General features: G+C 38.9%; 1 protein-coding gene across 1 annotated transcript; it reads left to right on the forward strand.

The window, feature by feature from the left end:
- The first annotated feature begins 394 nt into the window (after positions 1 to 394).
- LOC126755594 (neuropeptide CCHamide-2 receptor) lies at positions 395 to 24,846 on the forward strand. The gene is made up of 7 exons (XM_050468286.1): positions 395 to 813; positions 15,252 to 15,968; positions 18,399 to 18,618; positions 18,747 to 18,934; positions 20,771 to 20,964; positions 21,835 to 21,955; positions 23,072 to 24,846. The coding sequence occupies exons 2-7, from the start codon at positions 15,598 to 15,600 to the stop codon at positions 23,442 to 23,444; spliced, it is 1,467 nt and encodes a 488-aa protein (XP_050324243.1). The 5' UTR covers positions 395 to 813; positions 15,252 to 15,597; the 3' UTR covers positions 23,445 to 24,846.
- Positions 24,847 to 26,064: the final 1,218 nt, after the last annotated feature.

A 26,064-nucleotide genomic window follows, 5' to 3' on the forward strand; every position in this document is an offset into this window, starting at 1 on the left:
TATTTTAGCCGCGGCAAATTTTGTTTATTTACCTCCAAAGGCGCGAATGAAAAGCGGCAGCACAGCAGCTAAGCAACCAGATACGAATGATTTCAAATGCTTCGGCCCACCACGTGCGTGTCGCTTTAATTTGAGTTCCACATACCGCGTGGCTTCCGATCCACAGTTTATCGACTGCCGCTGAGCATTGGCTATGCTTTATGGTTTGTTTATATGCGATATTGTTGCTGCGGATGTCTGGTTGTATGTGCCTCCTCCTATCACCGCCCCCCTCCAATCAAGCAAAAGTTTGGTAGCGCTGCTCTTGCGAAAGAAAACAGAAAAATACAGGCTGCGGCGGCTGGCAGATGTTGCAGTGTCTGCTTGGTGCCAGCAATTTTAGTCCTTCGTGCGCTTCCGCAGCAGTCAGACGTGTTTTCGAATCCCCAAACCGAAAAAACCAAGTGTTTTTGGTAGAGGGAAATGTGTGTTTACGAGTCATAATTATCTTGCGGTGTTTCTCGAATTCGTAAAAGTGATGTAAGAAAACGTACGAAGTTCTAAAAAAAATTTAAATAAATACAAATATTATTTTGGTGGTCATTGGGCTTATGCCAGAAAAGATTTAAATCAAAATCAGATTTCATGTTGGTGTAAAAGGCGTTAAAGAAAAAATTTGCAAATATTACGTACATCCATACATGTACTATATGTATAAGTGTCAAAAAGTGTCATAATGTCCAAATTCTTTTAAAGTGTTTAAAATCACAAAAATTAAAAAAAAAAACTCTGTGCTGATCTCTTGACTTTTAGCGACGAGAAAATACAACTTTGGTAAGCTTTTAAGTTTTAAATGATATAAAAAAATTGGAAAACAGAAAAAACTTAAAGATATGCCCACACACACTCTCGAAACAATAAAATCTAGATGCACTTCGCTTAAACTCAACTTTCAACTCAACTTGGAAGTAAACAAGTTTTAGCAGATGTTTTAGAAAAGCGTAAAATTTACAGGCTTGCATCGAGATTACAGAAGATTCGCAATCATTGTGGGTGATTTTTAGTAAAAGGCATTAAAGAAATGACTACAAATCGCCTTTTTTAGTTTATTTGGTTCTGAGAGTTCTTTTTAGCATATTGAAGATAGTGATACTAAATCCTCTACATTTAGTTTAATTTTATCATATTGCATTTTAATTGAGTATGTGTATTTTTTCTGCGAATGTAAAAAAAAAGTGATTAACAGCCAGACAGCTGTTAGTGGCAGTTGACAATGCAAATGGAAATGTAAAAAATATATGAATTCCCATGAACTTTATACGAGCAATGTGAGAGAATTTGTTTGAAAATTTTTTCATTGGATTGGATTTTACTTTAAAACTCTCTGTCCTTATTTATATCCCCTAGTCTTTAAGCACTTATCTTTATCATTATATATAAAAATTATATTTCACGTTGTTTGTTCGCGATGGTCTCCTAAACTATTGAATCGATTTTAGTAAAATTTAGCACACTGTGTCTAGTTCGAATCAACTTGAAAGATAGGATAGTCGAAACAATTCAAAAATAAAAAATACGGTGAAAGCTCTATTAAATAAACGCTCTATTAAGCGGACATCTTCATTAACCATGTAGATTGGCCGGTCATTGAGAAAGCAGCCTTAAATTCGTTATTGCTTCCAATGAAATTTATTTGTATGAACACACTCAAAATTTAACTTCAAGTACAATCCCTTGGATTCTTAGTATAGTTTATTATATGAATAACAGTAGAAAATGTATACCACAGCAACGCGTGGCCAGATCCACTACATAAATATATAAAAGATTCACAAACCTTAATTTTGTTTGTTTTCAATCCTCAACTTACTAATCTATCTTCAGTATTAGCGGCTTAAGGATTAAGAAACCAAAGATCCCAATTCTATATGAATTATGTTCTGGACTTTAATGGAGCCGTAAAAGTGTCCACTATTATCTACCATTTGTAGCAGCCTCTTAGCTAACTAGCCATCTACAAGCGTACCCCCTATTCACATTTTTCCTGATAAATATTTGTCAAATTAAAATTGCTGCGAGGAAATTTTTAAGTGCCACACAATCTTTTTCAGCATTTGTTGTTGTATGCTGTGCTAAATACATTGTGGACAAAGCATTTTTGAGCTTTGTAAAACTTTTAATTAGCTTGTTAACGATTGAGAATTGAAGGATGTCGTTGGTGTAAGGTGATTTTGTTGGACTTAAAAAGCACGCAGAGTAATTTTAAATTAACATTTGCCTTGGCAAATATTTTAATTGGATAGCTTTGAGCTGTTTCGCTTTGTGTTTAAGCAAAGATTGCGAAGTTAGAAACGAAAAATGTAAATATGTATACTCGTATGTTTAAATTGTGGTAAAGCAGCAGAAGTAATAAGGAAAAAGCTAATATATCCTTCACAAATACAAATAAAAATTTTCAGTAAATCTTCTCACCGGCTAATGAAGGCGCAGAAAATGGCTAAGAGTGAATTTTTATTTACACAGTTTAATTTATATTTCGGTTTTGATAGCCTCAACTTGACCCTCCCCGCCTTACCTGGCCACAATTAAGCTCACCTCACCTTAAAGTTGAACTCATTTGCATTTCAAAGCTATCTTCGGCAATGCTAATAAGAAGCTATTTCGCAACCACTCGTCGGCAATGTAAACTCCACTGTCCCTTACTGCCAGTAAGCCATTGGCTGCTGCCTCAAAGACTTTTGCTGGAATGCTTATATTTGGCGTCAATTTAAAATTCAATTTCACTCCATTTGTGATACCAAGTAACATTGTTTATTCGAATGACAATAAAAATGATCAATCTAATGCAGATACCCTGGTGCTCCGCTGCGTAACGGCGGCTTTAAGTGTCACTTTCAATGATGGCAAATTGAATTTTTTCGCGTGCCAAAGCAAAGCAATCAAAATTTTTTACAATAATGTTGGTCACGTCTCTTTTATTCGACTGTTATTAAGTGCCTGAGAAATTGCTTCCATACGGAAGTTGTCGCTTCTCGGATTATTAGACAAATCCATTTGTTTCTTTTCGCATTATTAAAGAGTCGAAAGCGATGGCTGTGCCCCACTAATCTTTGAAGAGGAAAGTGAGGAAAGAGACATTTAAACTTTTCATTGAAAACCGAAGAAAGTGGAAGTTTTGCAAGTTATTACTTTGTTGTGCTGCGAATGCTTGGGTGAGTGCCGCCAGCTGTCTTAACTGTTGGATGATTTTGATGCTGGCTGTAAGCTCAAAGTCGAAAATTTACATCAGTGTGTGCTCATCTGCTGGAAGTGACATAACGGCGGTTGTAAGAGTGTAATGTTATATTTAAAGTGGAAGGTGATTTCCAATAAGGCCTATACCCCATTTTTACTAGCCAGCCAGTTTGATTGTTTGTTTTTGTCTCTTTTCTCGTCGCTCTTACTCAATTATCAAGCTGACTGATAGCCAATACCTGTTGATGTCGCCACCGATGCCTTGAGGTGATTGGAAATGTGATTTTGCAGTAACCTATACATAAGTTACAATAAAATTTGAGCAATCTCACAGTTGGCGCTGCATCAGTGGCTCACAACTTGTATATTTGACCAATAAATTTCAGCACTTTTTGTTTAATATTTTCTTTACCCGTTAGGACAGCTTAAATCAGCCGATTTAACCAACTTTGGGTAAATTGACCGCCTAAAAATATGAAACGACTGGCGCGCTGTTGTTAACTCGGCTATAATCGCGTAAGCGGTGTCTACGCCAACTAAGAAGAAGAAAAATATGGAAAGTGCGAGGCGGAGAAGCAGCAAAACTCGTGTAAAGCGATGTATTATTTGCATTTTGTTGTCTTCCGCAGCTAATTTTTTCAGGCTGGAGAGTACGCTGTTAACTCACGCATGCAAACCAACTCACATAGCCCTGAAACGATAACTACATATAGCACTGCTTGCGGTCGCCACAAAGCGAGCGGCTGGCGCCATAGACATAAGTATACAAACATGCATATATGTCTCCTTGCACTTCACTCCAATTACTCACATACACTGCTGTAGGAATTTTTCAATATTGCTCGCACGAAATCATGGCTTTCCTGACTTTCGTCTGTATTCACAATAACCGGCAGCCGAAAATAGGCGCACTCATACAAGCAAACATTCGAAGGAAGACAGCTTGGGGTTCCTGTGTGTGTGTTTAGCTCGATTCAATATTGACTTCCGGAGCTAATTTTTGTTTGTTGCTCGCCAACGCTCATAACTAAGCTTAAATGTCACAAAAGTATATGTACATATGTATCTACATGATTACCTTCCGGCTTATTTGCTTACGAAAATACATATAGACTTTTGTTATTGCCATGTCTGCGCAGTGGTTGGATGCTGATTTGGCTGATTTGTTTTGGATGAACAGCAGAGTTCCTAAAATTTTATTTCGACATCAATATGTGTAAGCGTGTGTGTTTGTGCTCAAGCACTCATAAGTGAAATTTGATTAATGACATCAGAGGGCAGGTCGCTGTAGTAACACAGTGGGATTGGAAGGAATTAGTATGCGCCAATCGACCGTGTGTGCATTTGCTGCTCATATTAGCGGAAACTTGATGAATGGCTTCGGGTGATATGGTAAATGCAGTGCGAGTATTTATTTAAGGCAACCTTTGTTTCCCGCAATGGAGCGTCTAATGAGCGATGGTTAACCCTAAAATAAAGGTTGACTGAGAGGGAGTGGTAAAGATAGCCTCACGGACCCAATGTAATATGCATGGCTTCTAATTTTTTACTTTGTATCTTAAATATCGAATATCAACAGCTTTAAGAATTTATTAGCTTTAAAACGGATTTTTTGAATAAAAGTTATTCGTTCTGTTTCCAAACCTTCTTACCCACAAAAAGCGTTATTCTGCCACTACCAAAGTGAAATCTGTCGCATTCCTCTTGTAATCTGGAGTTTTTTTCTTACTTACACTTTCTGTTGGAGTATATATAGTACATACATATATGCTAATTTTCAGCCAGTGTTGAAATTTAAATTTAGCACATAATATTGCTGCAGTGATTTATGACGCACAATAAAGCAAAAATGTAAATAAACGAGAATAATGCAAATTTAATATGTTTTACTTATGTAGTGCCACTGAAATTTCTGCTGTCTGAGCAACACCGGGGAGCTAATGCAGTTTTGTAATGTTTCTGCGAGTACCTTGAAAGCTTCCCCAGGCTAAAGCATTAATTTTATCACCTCGAATTCATCACACGCCACGACGCGCACTCACACACCGAATTTCACAAACAGCTGTGGATGGGCGACACTTGCGTTGGCGGTCGGGTCTGGCCATTAGCGCAGAATTCACTCACATAAGTGAGACAAAAGGTCAAAGTGAAGCACACCAAGCGCCACGAACTGAACTACTTAGAAAGCGAAGGCATAAAAGTGTAGGAATTCCCGGAATACCGGAAACAGCACAACGGCGGCTGCTGCCAGAAATTTGCATGAAATGCGTTGAAATTCCGTGAATGATGAGCTAAGGAAATTTAAGGATCTGGTATATGAACACACACGTTGTTTACTTACTCGTTTTGTTGACGTTAGGTGTCTGCGCCTGTTTGGCGCTAAAAGTAATCAAAATGAAGCATGCGACGTCCTCCTTGGCGTAGTGACAACACTGAAGTTGGCTTTCGGTTTTCTTAGCTGTTGAGGCTTGCACCTTATTTCAAGTAAACAATTTATTTGACAATTTAATTTTTTGTGCTTTTTTCAGCCTGCTTTATATATAGTATGTCTGAGGTTCAGGCAAATATTCAAAAATTTCTCTTTGAAAGCACTTCACCGCAGAATGTAGATTTACTAGAAAATAGTCTTACTAGAAGCATAAATTTGATTAGCTTGCGGTTCACCGGGTGGCCTGGCAACAGTTGCTACAGCCGCAAGCACCGTGTCTCGGTGGCGGCAATGCTCTTTGTATGGCAAACTATTTATTGTATAAAACTTTCAACGCCTTAACCCATTTAGACCTACCGTCTCATATACGATACACCAGAAGTATTAAATTATTTTGAAGTACCCTTGATAAGGAACTGTTTTTTGTTGTATTATTGCATACATACAAATGTATATGAGCCTACGGTATCACATACGATACGGCCTTTTCTACCTAACCTGTAGAAATGTATTTTTTTAACATTTTTTTTATGTTCTGTGATACCCTAGGTCTCATAAAAATAGACAAAAAACACTTCAATTAAAAAAAAAATAGTTTCAGGTCTAAATGGGTTAAATATATTTTATGTAAATGTGTTTGTGTCTCTACGCACGCATAAATTTACAAATGAGAAACTGCATTCCAAACTCTTTGGCATTTTAAGTTTTCCACGCCACATAAACCACTCACAAAGCGTTAAAACTAAAAAGAGAGAGAGAAACTGCGAAAAAAAAAACAATTAATTTAATTTACTTTATTATTTTTAAGCAGCGTTTGAAAATTATGCGCTAATAGAACACATACGCACAACAAAAATAACAACAATGTTCTATGCATACGCACATTTCCACAGCCAGAAGTACGTGTATTCGCACAATTACCGGTTTCACGCGAACAGTATCTCCCACGCTACAACAATTTCATTTTCGTTTAGCACTTTACTCATTTCACTCAATTGGATTGCTAAAAGGTAAATAAATAAAAATGCGCGCAAATTAATTTTTATGTATAAACAAATGATTTGCAGAATCAAAGGGAACCTAAAATGTAGAAATGATAAATTAAATATAAATTTCTTTATAAAAACTACTTACGAACAGAACATCAAATTCCTTTTTAAAAAAGAAAGCTTTCGGCCAAATGTTCGAAATAAAAAATTTAAAATAAAAATTCAAATAATTTTGCTGTTATTGAAATAATTAAAAAATGAATAGAACTTTATTTTGTGAACAGTCGATTTCAGAGTATATTCTCATTTATATATACATAAGTATATACTAGCTGACCCGCCAGCCGTTGTCCTGCCTGAAATTATGTGTTTTGGAATGAAAAGAAAGCTGAATTTATATTGTGTTGAAAATCATTTATTTTCGATTTCTCCAAATTTTTTCAATGTTACGAAGCTTGATAAACAATATTTTTTTGTTTCTGTTTCGGTGCGTAAATGTACAGAGAAGATGGTTTTCCAACTCGTGAGCACGCCACGTATATCCGGCCGTGTGAAAAACATAGCATTTCCAAAATTATGCCACACACTTCTAGCGACTATCCTTGTGTCCTATTGATTCTCATCTCAAATGCAATTTTCACTGGAAACGGAATGCGTTGGAACTGATATGAAAAATTGTAGAACTATTTGAACACTGAAAAGGTTTGAACTGAAATGGCAAATCGTTGGAGCTCAGAGGAATTCGTAGAGTCAAGCATTCTGCCCCATTCTATAAGATAGCTACGTTACAATCAGTCGGGTTGCATTACACAGTTTCGGTGCTTGAAGATTGCGAAACATAATAACGACAGATCCAACTTTGAGATGCAAATAATGCGGTGTCATACCAAGCCTCTCCAAAGCACTTAGAAATTCCACTTGATAATTCGCGGCTTCGTCTCATTGTCAAGACGATCGATCGATTTTTATGAGCGCAAATCTTCCAGTTTAAGTCAACAACATCGGTATTTTTGGGAGCTATAATTGTGCGTGCACTCACAATCGTAGTTACGATAATTTGGCCAATGTCCGAATATTCTTTATGAGTTCATCTTTCATGAATTGATAAACGGCAGATGGAATTGATATTAAACCACCGGAAGTATCAACCAGAATTGACACATTTCCAATTCTTAGCGATTACGATGTAAAATGTCTTCGACAATGTAATTTTTGTTCGTATACCATAATTGGAGCGGATTTGAAGGTTGATATGTCGAAATGATCTTCCCGAAAAGTCTGCGAGCTTCATTTACATCGCATCGTACATATTTTGCAGGCTTTCTTCTAAAAAAATTGTACACACCGTACCATTTACAGTACGCAATGACTCAAATGAAGTTGAAATGCGTACATTATCCAATAGGAACCGAAGGTCGTTTTCCCGGTGGATTGTGTAAATTCATCGAAACGCATTATTTGAGAACACACCTGGATGTCAATCTACTGGTTGGTCTTCCTTTCTGCGTAATTTTGTTGCTGGCGGTGTTTCCACTGGCCGCACTATATTCTCTGGGTTGAAGTAAATATCCTACAAAGCGCTTTATTGCAGTTCGACTGTATCGTTCAAGACCAATAACCGCCATATTGCATCCTTTGGTGACTTACTTGCAAACATATTTGATCGATTTCACCAAACTACAATATCAAACATTGACAAATATCCATCCATATGTTGTCAACTTCGATTTTCACTACTCTAAGTTGTATGGTCGTCTGATGAGCTACGACGATAGATTGGATCCATCATTTCCAGCTTGTGATTCCGAAAGAAAAGCAAGTGGATGGCATTTATTGTTAGACATACAAACCGAAGTGGGATTGTGGTGTCCGCAAGGTCCATGAACCATATTGGTTTTCATCACTTCGTTTAATACTGGATCTTTCTCTGCATCAGGAATTTCCGCAGAAATGATTTCATCAATTTGATCTGGTGGAACCACTGTCCACCATCCAAAGAAGAACATCGTAACTGTTGTTTGAAAAGTCGTGCTGTGACAACGTGACGATCGCTTGCTGATTGACCCCGATCCATAATTCCACACGTATGTCATCGCATCCTGGGAGTACTCGTCCATGTGCCTTGGCGTTGTTGGCAAAAAGAACACCGACCGATATTAGCGGGACCTCTTCGTGGTTTCGCAACAAATTTCGATCTGTAATTGATCACTTCGTTTGAAACACACATAAAGTTTTCACTGAATAATTTTCAAATTGTTTTTTTTTTTTTAAATAGCCGGAATAAAAGAGCAAGCGACCGAATGTATGTACATATGTATATATAAAATAAAACGTTTGTATGGGAAAAAGAAAAGGACTGTTTTTAGGCGTTTTCCGGCAAGTTTCGTAATTTTTTTTACATAAGAACCTTCTCCTAATAATAAGAAATACAACAAAAAAAGAATTAGTGAAAACGGTCCAGCCATTCACGCGTGATGCCGTGACAACGGAAAACGGGTTTCATTTTTATATACATACATACATATGTACATATGTATATAGATATTTGTTTTGAAGGTTACGGATAATGCTTAAAAAAATAATGAATTTCAGGAACTGGAATGCCCTTTCAAAGCTGCATTTCATAATCAATGCGGCTTTTGGTTCTAGTCTTTAAAGTATGCTAAATATAAAATACTAAATTCGGGGAAGTTGAAAAAAGTTACAGCTGTTCAAAAGTGAGTGAAATAATGAAGAAATTCGCTATATTTTGAAATTTTTGTATAAAAAAGGGAAGAATGCCACGCAAACCACCAATGAAATTTGTGAAGTCTCCGGAGACGATGCTGTATCAGTTCGTGTAGCGCAACAATGGTTCGCTCGCTTTCGTTCTGTAAATTTTGATGTGAAAGGCGCACCTCGTACTGGTCGACATATCGTTGAAAAAGTAGTTGAAATTATGAAAAAGATTGACCATGACCGTCACATAAGCCGCCATGACATCAGTAGGGAACGTAACATTCATCATCAAGCGGTTTTGAACCATTTAAAAAATGGTAACAGGAGACGAAAAGTGAAGCAAATACGACAATAATATGCGAAAAAGATCATGGTTCAAGCGTGGTGAGGCTCAACAAATGGTCGCAAAGCCAGGATTGGCGTCTCGAAAGCTTATGCTGAGTGTTTGGTGAGATTGGAAAGGAATCATCCGCTGTCCGCATGTGAAAATTACTTGTCGCAGTTTTTCGCCGAGACACCAGAAAAGTTTTACACTGATGGAATAATGTCTCTAGCCAAAAATTGGCAAAAACTGGTCGCCCAAAATGGTACTTATTTGGTTCATTATAAATATAAAATAAAAAAAAAATAAGTTGAAGTTTGATTAGAGATGTGAAAAAACTTTTTCGACTACCCAATATCTTCCTATTACGTTGTAAATGTCTTTAAATCCATGTGCTCGAAGAATATTCTGCTCAAAAAGTGTTTCATTAGCTTCGTTGACTTAGACTCTTAATTCACATATTATGTCTTGTAATTCTTGGATGAAAATGAGTATGGGAATTGAAACCGTTCCCTTTCAATTCTATATACTTTGAAAATGTATGAAACATATTGATTTTGCTTAAATTTGAATACTCGGTCGTCACTATATTGATTGCCAATGCAAGCCACCGCAATACCCCAATATATACAAATCACGTTGACCACGCATACTCCGCCTCCAAACCAATTTCACTAATTAAAATCTAAATCCTGACTCTCTCATTTGTGGTAGCGGTGCCCTTGTGGCTTACATACATATTTCAGCGAGTCTTGAAGCAGACAGACTACAGAGCTACAAATGTGTTGGAAATTGAAAGTTGTGTCGAGCATGTCTGCAGACACGTTTAATGCTCAAATCAATGCACACTAGCCGTCGCCATCACTGAGGAATAGTAAGAGTCGTAAAAGTTCTAAATAAAGTGCGAAAAACCGTTATCCATGCACCTTTATGCCACAATTACAACTCATCTATGTATATATGTATAAGCTTCTGCATGACAACTTGACAGAGTGTGCGGAAATTACGTGAGGACGCTGTTGGTCCAGATGGTCAGCGTTGGCTATGGTAGAGTTTTGGTGTCTACGTCACGCTGGCACCGGCAATGCGTTACGTCCGTACGCTTTTTGTATTGAATCAGAATCAGAATCAGAAACCTTCTAATGTTCCATTTTCGTTTTTGCACTTGACAGACATTTCCAAGTGGCTTATGAGCACATATGCATTTGTTGTGAAAATAAAAATTAAGTGAAAATGACAACTTGACAGTGAATGGTTTTTGTTTCGCCATGCAAGTCGCTTATATGGGAAACCACATTATTTGCCACGTGGCAATATGTTTTGTGTTGATTTCCGTTTGGCGACATTTGCGAAAGGGGATGCGAACCAAATGCACTCATACCAAATACCTCTCCACAAGAACAACAATAACTTTTACTACACAGTTATGTGAACAGCGACTTGCCTCTGTTTAACGGCACACTGAGCCATACATATTTGAATATTTTAATGCTTCCGACTATCCAGGAAGCTTTTTCAAGTAATTTATCATTTTACAAAATTTCAAAATTTTCAACTTTACAAATATGTTCGTCTATGTAGTATCAATCGTCTGTCCCAAATGACAAAACCGCACTTGCTGAAAGCCTATTTTAATGGCGTAAATTTCCAATATTCCCCTGTTTTTTGAATTGCGGCTCTTACTCAACTCAATCCCAAACAAAAACTTAGAAACAAATGGATCAATCGATTAGTTCAGCACTTAGTGATTTTTATTTCCTGTGAATTGTTGTTAGTATTGCTGCCTGAGTGTCTTACGGCATTGGCATAACTTTTCAGACTTGCCGAAACTCATTTGCAAACATCATTGATTGCCTAAAACGTTAGTGTGGTCGGAAGTGGGGGAGGGGTGTATGAGTGTGTGTTTGGGTTCCATGAGAAGTGTTGCCAGAAAGTTGTGTGAGCTTAAACTTTTGTTGGCAACAATTCAATAGTGTGTCTGATGTGGATGTGCTTGTGTGCCACACACACTTATGGTAAGCAGTGATATGAGCAGCAATATTGAAGCCGAACAAAGTTTACGGCAAATCGATGTGCGAGTGTGTTGCGTATCTGCAGGAAATATGAGCATATCTGTTGAGTTAGGCTAATGTCAGAGTGGAAGCGAAAAGCGATGCTATAAACTGGTGCTAATTCTAGCTAATTCTAGAAAGTAATAGTACTGAGTCGAATTAAATTTATTAAAAAAATTTATTGAACCAATCGTCCCCTCTGTCGTCTCAAAAAGCTTTCGTTTCATTGGCCTTTTCAGGCAAGGAAACAAAAAAAAGTCCGTGGGGCCACATCTGGGCCGGTCTTAGTTAGGAAGCTGTTCACAAGAAAGGCGGTATGAGCCGGTGCTTTGTCGTGGTGCGACTTCCAATCGGCTGCGATGTCTTGACCCTTTGTTTGAGTTTCTTGAGAACTTCCACGTAAAAGTTGGCGTTGACGGTTTGTCCAGGAGGAATAAATTCATGGTGGACGATGCCTTTGATGTCAAAATGAAAATGAGCATCATTTTCAATTTGGATTTGCTCATTCTTCCCTTTTTTAGGCGAGGAGACACCAGCGTGTGCCACTCGGAAGATTATCTCTTTTGTCATACCACTTCTTGCTTAAGCAACATCTGGGTAAGCTAGCTTGATCATATCAAACGTCTCTGTCGCAGATTTACCGAGTTTCACGCAGAATTTAATCGCGTACCTCTGCTCTAACGAACGCTGCTGTTCGGTTCCCACCACCAAGTGCTCGGAGACAACTACCCAGCCACTCGTTCGTTAGCTAGGAAAGCCCTCTACTGAATCCAGTGCGCGTACGCTTTGAAGTACAGTCGCAGCGGAAGAATATCAGTCCTATTACTTTCCGGACAAACCCTGTATTCCCAGACTTGGAAATGCAAAACACTTTATCTCAAAACGTCATGCAATAACTCTTCTCGCCTTCCCGCTTTCGCTCTGGCTTGCTATAGCTCGGCCTTCGCTTGAACTGTTGTCGCTTCAGTCTTCGTGACGCTTCTCATTTCCACTCTGACATCAACCTTAGTGTATGCCTCCGAGCTATAGAATGTTGCCTATACATATGTAATACATTACAAAATATGTGTACTATGCATATAATATGTTTCGCTTTCTGAATTGTTTGTAAGATAATGTTTGCTCTGCTACCATCGACGCAGCAGCGCAAGGATATTAATAATTAATGGAATGTTATTAAATATGCCGTCTTTAGTTCCTCGCAAGCTTAGTTCTTTCATATTGCTTTACTATGTACCGAGCAAATAACGGAGCTTCTGTGCTGCTATTGTTACCATATGTAAAACCGATTTGCGTAGCTCGGAAGGGCTTATGTGAACTGCTTGCCTAAACTTTTCACAAAGGATATGTCTAGTATATAAATTGCCATGTCTGCTGCTTGATACTTAAAACTTATATTTACCGCTGAATTTGCAAAAATTTAGCAGCATTTACATCGACAACAAGCTACCTAGAAGCGCTTGCAATGATAGCAATCAGAAATGAGCTGGTTTTCTGGAATAAAATTATTTCGCTGGAATTCGCAATGGCAGTGCGGGCCCATAAATCACAGTTATGAAATTGATTTCGCACTGTTGGTGCTGCGCAAATGAGGTCAATAAAAATAATTTTCAATTAAATTAAATTACGGCCAAATTTACAGTTCAATGCATGATTTTGGAAAAGAGTTTGGCGATTTAATTGCAAAATTTACAACGCGGTTTCTAATTGCGCGCGAAATATTAATAAACGCAATGGCATATTTTATATGATGTTGTGGTTGATTATACGCATGTGTAGCGCGGCCTTTATGCAATTTAGCGTTTGCGTCCCAACACCTACACACATGCACACTTATTTGAGCTCACTGTGCTTGAGAGTGTGTGTATGTGTGGGTGGTGCGTACTAGCCTTTCACATGCTCACGTGTCGTTTTAATTACACCAATACATGACAGTTGACGCTGCTGCGGCGTTCGTGGCCGTTGCGAGGGCGTACGCGGCGTATGAGTGATATTTCATGGATACGCGACATTACTGTCACTTAGTGTCGCTGTAATTACAACAGTTATTACCATAACACGAGAGTCCTTAGCATGTTGGCAGTCAAGTAATAAAAAGAAAGAGCATGAAAAAAACGCAACGAAAGAGCGTGCAAGAACCACACGCAGAACGTGAAGCGCAATTGTTGCTGAATTGGCAATTAAAGTTAAGCGCCGACATACCACTTTTATAATATATTTCTTGAATAAATGCCAACTCAATTTAATTTACGTGCATGTGCTTAAGGCGGGACGACGACAACGTTGCTACAGCACGAACGAATGACTTGGAAAAAAATCGCAAGAAAGAAATGCTTTAAAGCGAACAGAAAACAAGAAAAAATTTTTACTTCAGTTGCTGCGAAGCTAGAATACCCTTCACAAATAAAAAAATTATATATAAGAAAATGATTTTGTCCGGTCGGCATGCTATAGTGGTCCGAAATCGAAATTCGAGATCGATATCTCAAAAACTGAAGGACGAGTTCACGTATTTGCAGACGAATCGACTCAGATCATTACGCTGATCGTTTATATACTTGTATACACTTTTTAGGGTCTCTAACGTTTCCTTCTGCGTATTACAGACTTCGGGGCAAACTTAATATGCCCTATTCAGGGTATAAAGCGTAGAACTTCTAACAACAAAGGGATTAGTATTGTCTGTTTGACTTGCAAAGTATTTCTCGCATACACACATGTACATAATATGTAGGTACGTACATACTCATATACGTAAATATGTAAGTATACAAATAACAAATAATAGTATATATATAATTAACCTGCGAGTTTTGTGTGGTGAAACCAGAAATAAGTCGAAATATACATAGAAGAAACATTAAAGCATTCTGACAAATTCTATCAAGTTCATTAATAATTAATTCTTAAATTTGATTTGCGAGAGAAGATTTCTCCATTGTAAATTCGAGTTTTCTGAAATTTCAAAGTCTTCTAAATACACACATAAAATTCAGCAGATTTGAGGAAAATCTGTTACAATAAAAACAACAACGTTCGGTGTAAGCAAATGTTCGCGGCATGCCTACGACATTTCATGTAAGTGCGTTGGGGGATTCAAAGCTGCACGCTCAACGTCGCTGAGCTTTGTTCCCGCTGACATGACTAATTATCCTCGAGCTAAGATAAATCTAGCCATGACACAACGCAGTGAGAGTAACGAAATTGCGCTGTTCAAGATGTGCGTGGATGTAAGAGAATAAAAGGCATTTTTATTGTTATTTCAGTAAGTAAAAGGATTTCTGTGTATTAGGAGATACTCCAGCCATAAATATGGGTTTGCACTCATCAATGCTTTAGTTGAAATCCACTTATTTTCGTTGATCCATTGAACCAGGCCATTAACGTAAGCTTCACTAAACAATTACGAGCAAAAAAGCGACACAAAAATTATAAAAAAAAGTTCAGAAACAAAAACAAATAACTAAAAATAGATTTCTCCGCATAGTAACCGACGGTAGTTATAACGTTTTCTTCTTTTTTTATTGCAGTGAATAAACTCTACTAAATGTGAGCTGTGTATCAGCCGCAACGCCAAGAATATAAAAGCATACATTCTCCACAACAACAAAGATAAAGACGAAAAGTTAATGCCAAAAGACATCGCCAAAATGTACACTATTATTCCACCGACCAGTGCATAGTCAAAACCCACTCAACATATTTGACATTCCAACGAGTACACACACAAGTAGTGGCGCTCATCACTCAACGGCAAATCATCTGTCAAAGCCGAGCCGAGCTGTGCAGCCAAGGCGTTAACAGCTAAGTAACCCAATAAGGCAGTTCGTGCGACAGTCCGCGTCCGTCGACCGTTGTCAGCCACTACACTGCAGCATGTTTGGGTCACAGCCAGCATCCGGGAGGCTGGTCACCGCTCTGCCGTGGGCTATGCACGTCTCAACCACAACGTCACGCTCGTCATACTTCGATATCGGTGGCCCAGCCTTGGCTTCTGCTATCGGTAGAGTGGCAGCCAGCACCAGCCTCGAAGAAAGCCTGCGCAACAAGAGTGCGTTTGTGGGTGCGGTGTGGGGTGATGATGCGGACATCGATCCCGCCACGGATTATGTGCCACCCTCACAACGACCCGAAACCTATATTATCACAGTGCTGTTTGCGCTCATCTTTATTGTTGGCGTTTTAGGTAATGGCACTTTGGTGATAATATTTTTTCGGCATCGCTCCATGCGCAACATTCCCAACACGTAAGTTGCTAAAAGCCAAACGCCGGCAATGAATGCAAGTGCTTTTTCCAGGACGCTGAATTTAGCGAGCTATTATGTGCCCATAAATGTGGGCTACTTAAGTTGAGCAGAGCGATGGTATTGCGACCAAGTGTTAGGTGGCTTATATTTTATTTATGCGTTGCCAAAATGTTTTTCCAATCATCAGTTTTGCTCACAGTGCGAGTTTTTAGTTTGTAAAAAATTGTTCCATGGTATCGAGTAATAGTGAATAGGTTACTTCATTAGATATCTTTGATGATATGTTTGCAGAACTTTCAGAAATACACTTTAATAACAATTTCTGAAAAGCTTTAGTGGTTCAGAACAGCACACCAGACTTTTGGAGCCAATAGAAACAGTAATTAAAATACGATTTGAAACAAGCCGATTTATGCCAATTCAAGTTTAGATTTTCGGAAAAAATCGGGGTTAGAAAAAATTTCATACATTTCTTAAAATATAAGAAACTATAAGTATAACACTTTTTATCAGCATTTTTTTCTTAAATACCTATGGCTCCAACAACATATTTGGTTGTGCAAACAGACTTAGCCTTTCTTCCAAACTAAAGTTTTGTTACTCACAACTTCGCTCATATTTATTATTTGCCAAAACAATAAACAAATTCAAATTCGAATCGAAAGAAAAATCGAAAGTTTAACAATAAAAAGCTTGGGAGCGGCCATCTCTCGGCACTCGTAAACCCAAGTGACATGACACAAATGCCCACAATTCAAAATTGTTTGTCCATAAAGCAAAATACATGCTTGCACTCTCACACAAATATATGCACTTGTACTTACATATGTATGAGTGTCTAACACTAATGCTTTCAAATAGCGTAGATCGAATATGAAGTATGCCCTTTGGCTATTTGAGTGCACACCAACACATCCGCTTTCATGCTATAAGTGTCTTTCAGAGAAGTTAGTTGCCGGCTGTGATTCCTCACTGTTGCATAATTACATAACTGTTGTTGACAGGTCGATACAAGCGCAGCTTGAACTGCTGGGACCCTCTGGTGTGGGTAATGCGCTTGATGGCAAGACTCTTCACTCCTTTGAAGGCTAAATTTGCAGAGATAAAAATGTGCTATTCCTGCTAAAAATAAACCAATTCACTCCCCCCCTTATTAACTATTCATTTGCTTTAAATTGTGTGTTGAGCTCGATCAATTGCGGTAATCAGTGTCTGTAGTTATATGCCAAACGCAGGCGGGGCTATGTTGATATTATGTATGCGAATATGCTCGTCTAATGCATTGGCAATCCAGCATTCATTCAAAACTACACATTTGTTACCCTGATTCCTCAGAGTGATATCGTTGGGCTGGGCGCCAAGCCACACCGTTCAGATAAAAAATTTCCCCAGCTTCAGTGGCGCGTATATTACGGCAATCACAAGAATGAAAATCCACAAAAGAACACCGCAAATCAGCTTTTTCCTCACTTGGTGTCCGCAGCCGGTTGTACACCAGCACCGGTAGGCTCACACATGCAGTGAAGAACGACTGTTTTGTGCTTTACCTCATTGTTGATATTTTTGCTCCTCCTCGTCACTTTGATGTGTGCGCCCCGCTTATCGAAATCACGTCACACACGCCTGCCGCTGCGACCAGTCATGTGTGCAGTTTTACTCGTTCGCTTCGTGACTTTTTGACGTGGGAGCCGCCTCGCTTCGCTGCCAATAAAGCTGTTTCCTCATTTCATTTGGTTTGATGTTTGTTGCTGAAATTTTACCGAATGACAGTCTGTTGGAGCTGTGACTGTATTTTGTGCGTTGATAAGTCGCTATGAACCTTCGCTTTACCGCTTTCAGAACTTCAATGCATGTGTCACATTTATTGAAATGTGAGTTCTTGTTTCCGTCTCATCCATTTCGCTGTTTTTGCTGTACTTTTGGTCCTTTGATATCTATTATACACGTTAGAAATTTAGAACTGAAAAGCCTCTCCACTAATTGAAGGAGGGAGTGTCATCAGAGCCGCTCTTGGGGCTGCAATTTACCTTTGACTCGTTTATTTCAAAGGGTTCGCATGGGCGTATGAGTGATATTGGTGCTTAGGGTGCTTAGGCATTTTTAAATTTTCTTGCCTTGTCGCTCATACGACTTGTGGCATGAAACACCCAAATATTCGTTGCGAAATAAAAAGCCAAAAGTCCACAAAAAGGGAAATGCTCCAAGGACCCAGCACATACATAGAAAATGCTCGCCGAGAATTTGCATACGAGTGAAGTTTCAATTTGTCAAGCGAGTAGGGAAGAAATAAAAAATTTAAATAAATATATAGGTTTTACTTTTGCTTAAATTTATTGTTGTACCCTTTGAACTAAATATTGTATAACTTAAATTTTGTATTTGCATTTTCTTTTATCAACTTGTTCTTTCGACTTTTACAATGTGTTGCAGTTATATTCTCTCGCTGGCCTTGGCCGATCTGCTGGTCATTACCATTTGTGTGCCATTGGCCTCCATCGTTTACACACAGGAGAGTTGGAACTTCGGTGCCGAGATGTGTGGCATCAGTGAGTCCTTCAAAGACATTTCCATTGGCGTTTCGGTATTTACACTGACCGCCCTGTCTGGCGAACGCTATTTCGCCATTGTGAATCCGTTGCGCAAACTGCAGGTGAGTGTCCCTGTCGGTTGCTAGCAAATGCTGCTCATGAATAGTGCGAGCTCAGTTTCGCATCTTTACTTTGCATTTAAATGGCATTACATTTTTCTTATTTACATTTACTTGCTTTTTGTTTGCAGACGCGGCCTTTGACCGTTTTCACCGCCTCGATGATCTGGATAGTGGCCATTTTGCTGGCGGCGCCGTCGTTTATTGTCTCCGATCTTCAAGAGATACACATTCCACCAAGCAAGAATAGTAAGAACTTGACAATTGTCATTTGCTCGCCGTTCGGACGTTATCGCCCCAATTATAAGACTTATTCCAAGTGAGTTTAGTCAAAACATAATCCTTAAAATGAAAACAATGGAGTTTTACCAGAAAATTTTTACAAATTTGTATATTTTGCAATTTTACCTTCCTTCCCCCTGCTCAAATTTCTCTTTTTACCACTCTGTGTTGTATAGCAACTCAAATACAATAACAATCACAAGCCACACGCTTCAAGTTTTGCCTAAACTATTGAACCGCATTAGGTTTTATTGACATTTTATGACTGTATGGGTACAAAAGAGTCGTTTCGAAAAGAATGTGTTTGCTTGACAAATTCTACTCAGTTCACAATGTGACCATATCTGAGTGTAGCAAGAATGTGACTTCCATTTCCCCTCCTTTGTACTTTCTCATTCTATGGAACTACCTTGGGACGTGCAATTGGATTTTTGTAGGTTACTTTGCACTTTAAGTGACTATATATTAGGTGGTCAAATACCTCCCTTCCGTTTTTTTGCTCTTTATTGAATGCTTTATAAAAAGTGTTGCAGTGATCGGATTTAGTTGAAATATGCGCCGTTTCGTTCGATAATCTGTTTCCATATAGACGGCAACTTCATAATACCCCCTTCGTAGAAGCCTCCCTCCTTATTTGGGAAGAACTCGGACAGCCACTCTTCACAAGCCTCCTCTGAGTTCAACTTTACACCAACAAGGGCGTTCGCCATGAACAGGAACAAGTGGTAATCACTTGGCGCTATGTCCGGGCTATATGGTGGATGCGATAAAACCTCCCATCCGAGTTCCCGTAGCTTCTGGCGAGTCATCAACGAAGTGTGAGGAACACTACACCCTTTCTGTTGGCCAATTCTGGGCGCTTCTGGTCGATAGCCTGTTCGCAGTAGATGGTAAAATTAAGTGTCTGGCCATATGGGAACAGCTCATAGTGGATGATTCCCTTCCAATCCCACCAAACACACAGCAAAACCTTCCTGGCCGTCAATCCCAGCTTGACCATTGTTTGGGACGATTCCTTCCTTCGATCACGACCGCTTTCGCTTGATATTCGCATGTGATCCATTTTTCGTCGCCAGCCACCATTCGCCTCAAAAATGAATCGAGTTCGTTCCGTTTCAGCAGTATATCGCAGGCGTTGATTCGGTCCAGAACGCATTTTTGCGTCAAATCATGCGGCACCCAAACATCAAGCTTTTTTGTGTATCTAGCCTTCTGCGGATGGTTTAAAATGGTTTGGTGACTAACTCCCATCTTCTGGGCGATGTCACGAGTTGCCACATGCCGGTCTAACTCGATGTTTTCCATGATTTGATCGATATTCGTCGTCACAGATCTTCCGCCGGTTGGCTTATCCATGGTGTCGTTTTCACGGAACGCGCGAATTTCGGCGTTAGTGAACTCCATATTTACACGTCCATAACTGTTGAACGCAATATCCAAACTAATCATGCATAGCGTCATTTTGTAGGTTATGTCAAAATCTTTCAAAGATGTATAGTATTGCCAGATACGAGCTCTGTAGCGCTTTATACATAGCCGCGTAATTCAAAAGACAAAAATGAGGAAGGGAGATATTTGACAACTTAATATATTTCTACTGGGGAGCAATTTGCCAAAACAGAAGCCCGGAAACTTTTCGATCTACATAATCAATGTCAGAAACACTTGTTTCATTTACCAATGACCGCTTAAAGAACTCCTTCTAGCAATGTCTTACACTGGTGTTCAGATTCTAAAGTTTACATCTATTAAGAAAAAATTGAGGAACAAATATGTGTTGTATTAAGTACACGTCAGAGAGTTAGATTCTTCTTAGCTATATTATCTGTAAACACTCTTATTTTACTTTTCTTTTCTCCTAATTCTCTTACAGATACGCTGTGATCAGCAAGGCGATCATCTATTATGTGCTGCCGCTGTTCATCATCGGAGCCTTGTACATCCTCATGGCCAAGCGTTTGCACACGAGTGCACGTGAAATGCCCGGCGAGGCGTTGGGCATGCAAAGCCGGTCGCAGGTGCGAGCGCGTCGTTACGTGGCGCGAATGGTGGTCTCCTTTGTTGTGAGTAAGTTGACGCACGAACTAAATCAAATAATGGGCAGTCGCTCTACAACTGCAATAATGGCAAGGAGATAAATGGGTATGGGTGTGGCCTGTGGGCAGTTGGCTGTGTGTGGGCTTGGAAACAGTTTAGCAATATGCTGTGTAATATTGATGTGCCGAGTGCTTGGAGAATAGTCGTGGGATGACACATCTGCAGAAATGCTTAATTAAATCTGCGCCAGCACACAAACGTGCCTCAGGAGGCAAGGGTGCAGGGGAGGCAGCGAGCGAATGAGGAATTTAGTGTTGGCAGTGTGGATTTGTATTGTGTAAAACTTTTATTGCCAAATATGACACAATAAATGCAGAGGTTTTCAGCTATGTAAGAATGCATTTGAAGAGGGCCATTTTCTCTTCAATATTATTCCTTCATCCTACAGCCAGTTGTATTGTCATATATTTGAATGACGAACTTCACTTATTCGAGCATCTAAATTTTAATACCATAATTATTGTTAATAGATGAAACAAAAACTTTCGTTTATTGTCTCTTTGTCTCCTGAAAGAGCGACGAGTATTTGAAAAAAAATTTTAAGAGAAGTTTCGACAATGATTCCCATGAGTCGCAAGCTTTTCCTGGTTGACTGCAATGTAATTCTGCACTTTGTTGCTTAGTGTTTACTCATAAAATGGTGTTGCCAGACAAAGGAACTTTTTGCATTGGGTTGTCAGTTGGATTTGTCAACATAATTAGTAGAAGCCCGGTGTGAAGGCGTTGTCAGCTGAAAAAGAGCCATTGAAATATTTAATAGAAAAGAAAAATAAATACAGTGTTTTTGAAAATTCGAAGAAGAAAAATGTTGATGTTAATTTTATCTCTCATTCTTTGTAGTATTTTTTGTCTGCTTCTTCCCTTACCATGTATTCGAGTTGTGGTTCCACTTAAATCCCACGGCTATAGATGACTTTGATGACTTCTGGCATGCCGTTCGCATAATAGGATTCTGTGCAAGGTAAGCAATGAGAGAAGTGTGCTGCAACGGTTAAGGTAACTGTTAGAGGTTAAGGGTATACGACAATATGAGCACAATATAGCTTGGGTTGTGGTGCAAACCTCAACTTATATCTTATGGGTGTTTGATAGAACATATAACATCAGGCAGAAAGTGGAAGACGAGGTGTTGGAGAAATCCAGGATATAGACGTTGTAGCAGATGTACAATTATATAGGCTAAGTTCATAAAATGTCTACCATTTTCATTGGATCGAATTTGGTTTGAAAGGGCCAGATGACACTTGTCTTAAATTCTTACTTTTGGCGTTGCGCTAACTTGAGCTTAATGTGTAAAATAATAACTCCAATATATCACGCAGTGCAACATTGTGTCTTGTGTACATACATATTGGTAATATGGCGCCTATTTAGACTTCACAAGCGACAATGTGAACCCGCAAATCCAGCGTTGATTTGCATGTCTCGAAACTTTCCAACATTTCTGTCCTTTCCACTTCAACGTTTTGTGTGCTGACTTCACTGCCTTTGTAACATTCCTGTACCTCAGCAGTCATGCATGTAGCTCGCACATTCGTTTGAGATTTTCACGATTTTTGTATCTATTATCTACGAGAAAGTAAGTAGCCTTTGCAATTGAAATAGGAAATAGGAAAAGTGGAGCTATTATTGCAGTTGTTACTCTAATGTAAGCAGATTCAAAAGAGATATTGCGCGAGAAGCAATTTTATCTAATTAATCCGGATAGTTTAATTTCAGTTACTCTCGCGGAATTTTTATTGGCAAACGACTGCATTATAAATAAATTAGAGTAGTGGATTATCTTGTAAATATGCTCAGTAATTGCACAAATTAAAGCAGCTAAGGAAATAGTATTCGCAATTACATTCGTATTCGCCCCCTATTCGCCCCCTATTCGTTCATTTTTATTGAGAAAAGGTAAGGTGCTTGAGAAAAACATTTAGGAGCTGAATGTAGATCTAAGACTTACCCTCAGCAGCCGAAGTCTAAGAAAATGTAATTTTCATGCACAGCGCACATAAGCTTACATCATTGCACTAATTAAATTTTTTCCCTGATCTGATCGCCACCTTTCCGTTTCTATTAATATTCGCAGTTTTTTGCACTCATGCGTCAATCCCGTCGCGTTGTATTGCGTCTCCGGCGTGTTCCGGCAGCACTTCAAACGCTATTTGTGTTGCCTGTGCATTAAACGACAGCCGCACATCCGCCAACACTCCACAGCGACGGGCGTGATGGAAACGAGCATCATGTCGATGCGGCGCTCCACCGTCAACAACTACAATCGCGCATCGATGCACATCAACAATAACAGGGGCGGCACCAATGGCGGCGGCGGCAGCGCTGGTGGCGCGTCCACCACCAGCACAAGCTTTCAACGGCAAGCCTCAATGCCGCTGCACCACAGCGTCACGCTGCAGAAAAACGGAGCTGGCGGCGGCACCCACGCCGCTGGCGACAAGAGGTGAGATACGGTCGTCATGATGCTGGAAGCGGACGAATTTCTTTAAGTATGTAACGCACTGCGTAACACTTGTGATCATAACAGCACCCACACCCAGACACGTACGCACACAACTGTCCGTTGTGCCATCACATGTACTACGTGTTCCACTTGATGGGGTCTTAGATAGTTTAATGAGTTAAGTGTAGTGTTATTGTTGTACATTATTGGGGTTATTGTAAGGGGGAAGAATAACATTGTGTGGTGCAATTAAATGCGCACTAATGAAGCGTTCGAGCGACTTAAAGCGGAAAAAGGCGAGCAGACAGTGTTACCAGCTCGCTTCGGGCGGGAATATAGTGCCGCTGTGAGTTAATCAGCAACATGACGCTGCGCTTCACTATGTTTTAATCTTAAGGGGTACACTCCAAGTGGTATTATGCTAACGGTGATTTTATATTTAACTGTTTTTGTTGATATTATGAAGCGGTGGTGCTGCTACCGTTCGTTTGTTGCAAATACACTAACGAGCAAAAGTTGAGTATGGCAATTAAAAGCCTTTTCAAAAGCGATTTTTATGAAGTATACGTGTTCTTGATATATGTATATGTAATGTTTGCCGTTTAAATATCACCGCTTTGCTCATCAGTGTATAAACAAACATTTGCCTAATGTATATATATGTACTTATGTATATATAATGAAATTTTGTTTAATTGTATTAAGAAACCGTAAACTAAATAGTTTCGTAAACAGTTTAGTAAATAGTTTAGTAATTATATAAGAATATGGAAATACATAAAAAAATTACACAAATATCTTGTCGTGTTGAGCCACGCTTAAAAACACTTCGCCTAACTGTGAACTTACTGCTAGAAGTAGAGTTAAGACTTTTTACGTTAAATCAGGTTGTTGTTATTGTATATACTCGCATAGTATTTTTATATGTGTGTAATTACTAATTCTCTAACTGTGAATGTACATATTTGCATAAATTGATAACTTCCCTATATGTGTAGTTGTGAGTACGTTTGTTAACTGTACATAAAAATAACAAATCACAACTGAAAGGCAACCCGAACTGGAAGTTGAGATCCTGATCTGGTATGTACACGAACACACATAAATACGTGCGCACACACGGGGAATATATATGTACATACATACACATATGTGGTATGTGTTATTGTTGGGGTGTTACACTCAAGCAAACTGTTTAATTTACTTTTGTCACGACGATATGGCAACATTCCCGCTCCATTCTACCACATTCTTCCTTGTTTGTAAGTAATTTTAGCTAGTAAAGAATACACGCTCACACACACATGTTTGTATATACATACCTATACACAAAAGTAAAAACATAAGTAAATGTGCGTAACATGAAAATAAAGAATGAACTCAAGAGACGCGAATACATAAAAACACCCAAGCTTTTTTCTCTTCTACTAAATCATTTGTAAGTAATAGTATAAAACCGTTGAGTATAAAAATGTAAAGGGTGGGCGCAATGTTGTTTATCACATTACATGCAAATCTGCCATAATTTATGGCAAAACACGCGGAAGATTAATGAAATGGTGCCCTCGTGCTACACCCACCTAACCGCACAGAAGGTTTGTGACTGGAAATAATTTCACAGTTCCACGTAAAGAAATTAAAGCAACCTGTTTGTGCACGTGCTTGTGAACACGTCTGATAAAAACTGGTAACTCTTTTAGCCGTTTATGAAGAGGCGACCTCCAGGGTATGCGGGTTAGATGTGCGAACTACCACTCACCTGCTTTGACAATGTCAGGGGCTGTAAGCTCTAATGTCATTCGACACCGACACATATTGGAAAACGCGCTCGCCTTGTTAAGCCTTGTGTAAGCTGCTCGTAAAATCCACTAGGAGAGAGGCTGCTTAAAGTTTTCAATATACATATACCCATTACTAGTTACCAAACAGTGCTTTCAATCATTTAATGCGTTATAAGATTAGCAAACTGATTAAGAATAAGTTCAAGAATAAAAGTTGCTGAAGGCAACAATTTCATAGAGCCACGTTTGTTACGTTTAAAGAAGCTTAGACCGATTTTGATCAGCTTTAACAAATTTTGTTGTTGTCTTTTTAGCGCGACGTTGAAAGGTTCATTTTATTTTGTCTCTTTCTGCTTTCGGCCTTCGCGAGCTGTCAGTGCATCATGTTTTGTTGTTATAAAATTGTTACCAGTATATATGTATATAAAAAGCTGTGAGATTATCTATTGTCATTTGACCAAAAGCAATTCTGGTTGTTTTCTGTGTTTGCACAGTTCGTTGAATTCGCTGACCCTCAAGCGAATTTATTTTTACATGTTTCCTTTATTATCCTTCACTCTGCAGATGAGCACAGCTGATTTGATTACGTTTTTTATGTGCTTTCCCCTCCTCACTCCTCACTCCACAATCCCGAATACGAGCTGCCTTTTGCACTAAGATAGTCGACGCATACACGCACACACAACCCAATCAGTTGCATATGTAAATATTTTCGAAAATTTTCTCATTCAAAACCATGCAACTCATTCACTCTTTTCACATGCACAGTTGTTGCTGCAAAATAGTGTTGTCCAGCAGTAAACAAACGGCAAAAGCGCAAAAAAGAAAGAAAGAAACAAAAAA

The sequence above is a fragment of the Bactrocera neohumeralis genome, chromosome 4, assembly GCF_024586455.1.
Source record: "Bactrocera neohumeralis isolate Rockhampton chromosome 4, APGP_CSIRO_Bneo_wtdbg2-racon-allhic-juicebox.fasta_v2, whole genome shotgun sequence".
Taxonomy (NCBI): domain Eukaryota; kingdom Metazoa; phylum Arthropoda; class Insecta; order Diptera; family Tephritidae; genus Bactrocera; species Bactrocera neohumeralis.

What these genes read in the sequence shown, in the direction of transcription:
- LOC126755594 (XM_050468286.1), top strand. Translation starts at nt 15,598, where the DNA reads ATGTTTGGGTCACAGCCAGCATCCGGGAGGCTGGTCACCGCTCTGCCG. An exon ending in ATGCGCAACATTCCCAACAC is followed by an intron (nt 15,969 to 18,398) that starts GTAAGTTGCTAA and finishes AATGTGTTGCAG; the next exon opens with TTATATTCTCTCGCTGGCCT. An exon ending in ATCCGTTGCGCAAACTGCAG is followed by an intron (nt 18,619 to 18,746) that starts GTGAGTGTCCCT and finishes TTTTGTTTGCAG; the next exon opens with ACGCGGCCTTTGACCGTTTT.